At 46.0% G+C, this 5,090-nt stretch overlaps 1 protein-coding gene across 1 annotated transcript in view; it reads left to right on the forward strand.

Moving 5' to 3' along the window:
* Positions 1-3,088: 3,088 nt before the first annotated feature.
* Positions 3,089-5,090, forward strand: part of SLC36A2 (solute carrier family 36 (proton/amino acid symporter), member 2) — a gene marked incomplete at its 3' end in the record, with an annotated part of 39,602 nt that continues 37,600 nt past the window's right edge. The window contains exon 1 of the mRNA XM_011985407.1: positions 3,089-3,373. Coding sequence (XP_011840797.1) covers positions 3,219-3,373 — 155 coding nt within the window. The remainder of the gene's footprint in view (positions 3,374-5,090) is intronic.

Raw genomic sequence — 5,090 nt, forward strand, 5'->3', positions numbered from 1 at the left:
GTGGGAAAATCTGTGATGAAGAACCCGGAAACAACAGGGACTGCTCCATCTTGTTCACCTTCCTCCATCTTGTCCCTTTTCCTTCACCCAAACAGATATTTTAAAGGTTTTTAATACAGAGAAATGAGAATTTGTCCATCTATATCAATCCCTAACATTTATTTAGAAATTTGATTGATGCATGAAGTTCCAGTCTTTAATGACATAAAGTATGCACAGGAATGGGTTTTCAACTATTTCAGAGTTCCTACTACACCCTAGTCATAGCAGAGGAACACAGAGATAACTCAACCACAGCTTCAGAGGCACATGCCAAGAGGCCTGGAATCAAAGCTCTGCCTCTAGTACTAACTGGGTCACCTTAGGCCAATGAGGTAACCCCTCTGAGCCTCAGTTTCCTCATCTGTAAAATGGGAGTAATCGTAGTGCCTACCTCATGTAACACACTGCATCTAGAGCTTGGCACATAGAATAGACTCAATACATGTGAGTCTCTATTATCATTATTATTTAGATGGGGGTAAGAGGAGTCACAGTCATCAGCCATGAGGAGGTACTATGAGGAGGTACCCAATGGGGCGAGGATAGGGTGATGAATTTTCATCTGGGTAGGGGTCTCATTTTGTCTCTGAAGTCTCCAACTTCTAGTACTAGTGATCATTTCCACTAGATTATACGACCTCAGGCAAATCATTTCCCAGCTCTCTGCCTTGGTTCTCTAATCTATTAAAAAGGAAGCAATTATTCCCACTCCACAGAACAGTGGAGTCAAACTTTAGCCAGTATCAGAATCACCTGATGAACTTGGCAAAAATATCACGGCACGGATTCTATCCTACTTCAACAAATCTGAGTCTGTTCTTTATTATCTCTTCAGATGCTTTGATACACACCATGTTTCAAAACTGCCATAAGCCATGAAAGGAACAAGGCTCTGTGTTTACTCTAAAGGATCATAAGAGATTATTATCATTATTTACATCCCATTTGCTCCACCCTTTTTGAAGATGTCTAGTGGGCAGGCTGTCTTTTCACCAGTTGCCTGCCCCACCCAGGAAAAGCTGGCCTGCCTCTCAGCATTACCGAACACCCCATCCAAGCCCTTGGGGTTCTCATGCCTTTGGAAGTCATCTACAATCTAGTATCCATCTTCCAAAGGGGAAGCTGGAGTTTGAAGGGGAATAATATCTTTCCAAGGGTTGCCACAGCTTCATGGTTACAGCCATAGTGGAACCCAGGGCTTCGAATGCCTGGGCCACCGGTGTTAGAAGGGCTTATTTTGGACATCTCCACCCTGGGAGAAGACCTGCTAACAGGTGGTGCAATGAGTTGGGGTCTAGAGCCCCACCCTACAAGCTTTTTTTTCACTAATGATGCCTGGGAAGAGCTCTGGCCAAACACTGATATTCCAGCCACCCCTTTCCAAAAGGCCTGAAGATAACTCAGAGTTCTTCTCACCACCTGGAGAGAAAAGCTAGATCGAAACATAGCAAGCTCCTCAACAATCTTATTTACTGACCTTGCTCGAGCAGGAACACAGAGCTGCACCTGCAACCTTAAATCTGAGATTACAAATTTAAATAGTGGAATCTCAGGCTGTAAATGAGCGGGTCACAGGATGCAGCCTGCTACTTTAAAGACCAGCCATACTGCCATGTAATGGTGCCAGACAAGGGAATAGCGCTTCTCAAATCACAGCAAGTGTTTCAGTTGATTCAGGACAAGAAACTTGCAGGGTGGGGCCAGCATTAAAACAAAGGAGACAGTGCTGTGGTCAAAGCTGCAGGCTTCAGACAAAAAGCAAACAAAAACAAAACAAACAACAAGCAATAACAACAACAACGAAAAAAAAATCTGGCTAGCGGGGAGTTCAGATTTACCAAATTCCAGCTATGACCTCCAGCAAGTTATTCTTTACCTCTCTGAGCCTCAATTTCCACATCTGTAAAAACAAACTAACAAAGCTACCCAGAGAAGTAGCCAGGTTTTGTGGAGCTTGAAGCTTATCCCATGGAGAAGGGGAAAATAGTGGTAAGGAAGACCTCTTTAAGAAAAAAGCAATACAAAATGTCCATTCAAAATTGCATACAGGACCTTGGAAAGAGCCCCATGTAAGGGAGGGGCCTGACAAATCTGTCTTGGATGCTACCAGTTAGCGGTGACATTAGCTAAGCAAAGCTCATGGCATGTAATAAGCCCTTAAGAAATGTTAGTTTTGGGGATGAGATGATGGAGGAGAGAGTGGTATGGCTTGAGTCAAAAGTTGTAATTTTGAGGGAGGAGGAAATTTTGGCCCATTCATCTGCACTGAAGCAGAGATAATGACAGAGAGTGGGATACTAGAGAAACGCCCAAGACCGTCTTTAGCTGCAGAGTTCTATCCTGGATGTCATGTGTGACCTTGGACAAATCTCACCACCTCCTGGCGCCAGTGTCTTTCCCAGCAAAATGTGGCCAGGAGTCATACAATCTCAGCCTCTTCCTCGTTTCCAAAAGAACACCCTTTACTCACTCCATGGAGCCTCACAAAAGCTAAGAATTAATTAGAGATAAGTGAGTGACTGTCCCTTTTTTGTTCCAATTTAAGAATGGGGTGCTCCCAGAAGGCATGTCTTACAGCAGATTGTGGAGCCAGTGAGATATGGAAACCTCTACCCTGAGATGAATACAAGGAGAGGGATTTGTAGGTATTTTCTTGCAGGCAGAAATAGGTTACTGGTTGAAAACCTTGACAAATTGGGCTAGGTTCCAACTCTGTCACTTTCTGGCTGTCTGACCTCGGGCAGTTTCCTTTACTTCAAGAAACCTCAGTTTTCTCCTTATTTAATTGATAGGGTTAAATGAGAAATTGTAGATAAAACACTTAGAGGATTGCTTATTCCTTAGTAAAGGTCTTAATAGATATTCGTTATTAAAATTATCAGTATAATAGTTATCATTATGATGATTATTACGTAATACCAATAAGAATGGGTGATGCCTTTTCCAAATCCCTCCTTCCTCTCCTCCTCCTCCCAGCAGTCCTCTTCCACTGGCTTCTCCAGGCAGGAAGAGGTGCCCTCCAGGGAGGTAGGCGGGGCCTCATTCCAGCTTGGCCAGAGCCAGGCCGGGCACACATCACTGTGCTAGGGTGTACATCTATACTAGACACCTTCCTGCTTCTCTCCTTCCAGAGCAGACCTCTTAGTCACCCTGAGCTCCTCATTTCTTAAGCAGTCATGTCTGTGACAAAAAGTACCGAGGGAGCCGTTGCTGTCAAACTGGACCTTATGTCGCCTCCTGAAAGTGCCAAGAAGTTGGAGAACAAGGACTCTACATTCTCGGATGAAAGTCCTTCAGAGTCACCAGGCTTGAAGAAGACCAAGGGCATAACGTGAGTGCTGTTTTCTGCCATCCCTATTTCCGCTTTCTAGCCTGAAGCTTGCACTGGCAAAAACCCTGAGGTGGGTGTGTCTGACCCTCAACCCACTGTGCAGATGAAAGACCAAGGTTGCAAAAGGTGCAGTCATGGGCTGAGTCAAGCTGAGAGATTAAAGGGGCAGAAGTAAAGGCTGTCAGAAAAGCCCTTAGGGACATAGTGATCCAGCCCCCAACAGGTACAGGTGGGAAAACTGAGGCTCAGTTACCCATACACTGAGTCATTGTTAGGGGCTAGAATTCAGTGCTGGCCCTAAAGCCATATTTTTGTTCCTGGCCAGTGATGTTAATGTTGGGGATAGAGGTAGAATCCCTAACTTCTTGGAGGAGAAGGTGAGTCCTGAGCTTAAAACCACAGTGGCCTCACTGACCACTAAGTGTTGCCTCCTCCCTGCCTCCTTCCTGCAGTAAGCCTGGCCTCTACTTCAACTGAGAAGCACAGATGACACTCAAAAACACACCTTGTGGAAGGTTCTAGTTTTTTCCACTTTCCAGGGGAGGGGAGGGGGGGTTTTTCACTAGACTTTCAAAACACAAAAAAAGAGGGAAGCTGAGTTACAGGGCTGCAGCTCGCTTCCCCACACCTGACCCCACCACCCAAGCACACTTGCTAGTTTACTTAGGAAAAAAAGGTGTGGAGTGTGGGAGTGAAGAGGTTCTGCTGCTTTAAGAAGAAAGTTTTCGCGCCACTAGCATAGCAGAAAGAGCACTGGACAGAGAATCAGAAGGCCTGAGTTCAAGTAGTGACTCTGCTCCTTCTCTAAGCCCCAGTTTTTTGATATGCAAAACAGGTGGCAGTGTGAACTAAAGGAGAGTGCATGGAAACAAAATCGAAGGATGTGTTTTTTGGGGGTGCACTGCAGGGAGGGACTGTAAGGGGCAAGCAAAGCCCCTCCCCACAACCATCCAGCAGGACAATTTAGGGATGGACATAATGACTGGCCCTGCTCCCAGTGCTGTTGCCCCAGGGCTAGTCCTGCGAGTTGCTAAGTATTAGTGACCCTTAGAGTGAGCTGTCTATAAGTTGGGGCCAGCCACTGCTAAGTAGAGGCATTTCTCAGTCAGAGGCCTTGAGGGAACCACCTATCTCTTGTGTCCTGAACTGATACAAGGTTTGGTGGCAATTTCAGCAACTTAAGGATCAAAGGAATAAAGCAAGTGAGAGCTAAAGGGAGACTTGTGGCTTGGGGAGAAGCCAAATACGGGCTGGGTAAGCGTGGCAACGATGGGGTTGGCTCACCCGGGCTCGAATTCCCACTTAGCTGCTTACCAGCTAGAGCAAATGCTGGAACTTCTCTGTGCCCAGTTTCTCCTCTGTCAATGATAGTTCTCTCCTCCTGGGAGATTTGAGCATAAATCCCCCAGACTCAGTGTCTGTAAGCGCTGGCTGCTGTGAATAAGATGACAGTCCACGGTGACCGAAGAAAGGAGTTAGAGTTGGAACCCACGTCTCCCAACTCCCAGTTTGGTGCTTTGCATGACTTACTATATGCTATATTTTCAAGTTGGTTGAGTGGCCCATAGTTAAATTCTGATTTCCCTAAGTCCCTTAGTTAGAAATTTCCCAAGTAACCCGCTGACCCTTTCCTAGTTGCAAAACAAGCCCATTGCTGGCCTGGCGAGTAGGGTGTAGTGCTCAGTCAGCGATGTGGACACCCACAGGGAGAAAGGCA

The sequence above is a fragment of the Mandrillus leucophaeus genome, unplaced genomic scaffold (genome assembly GCF_000951045.1).
Source record: "Mandrillus leucophaeus isolate KB7577 unplaced genomic scaffold, Mleu.le_1.0 Scaffold282, whole genome shotgun sequence".
In the NCBI taxonomy this organism is placed as follows: domain Eukaryota; kingdom Metazoa; phylum Chordata; class Mammalia; order Primates; family Cercopithecidae; genus Mandrillus; species Mandrillus leucophaeus.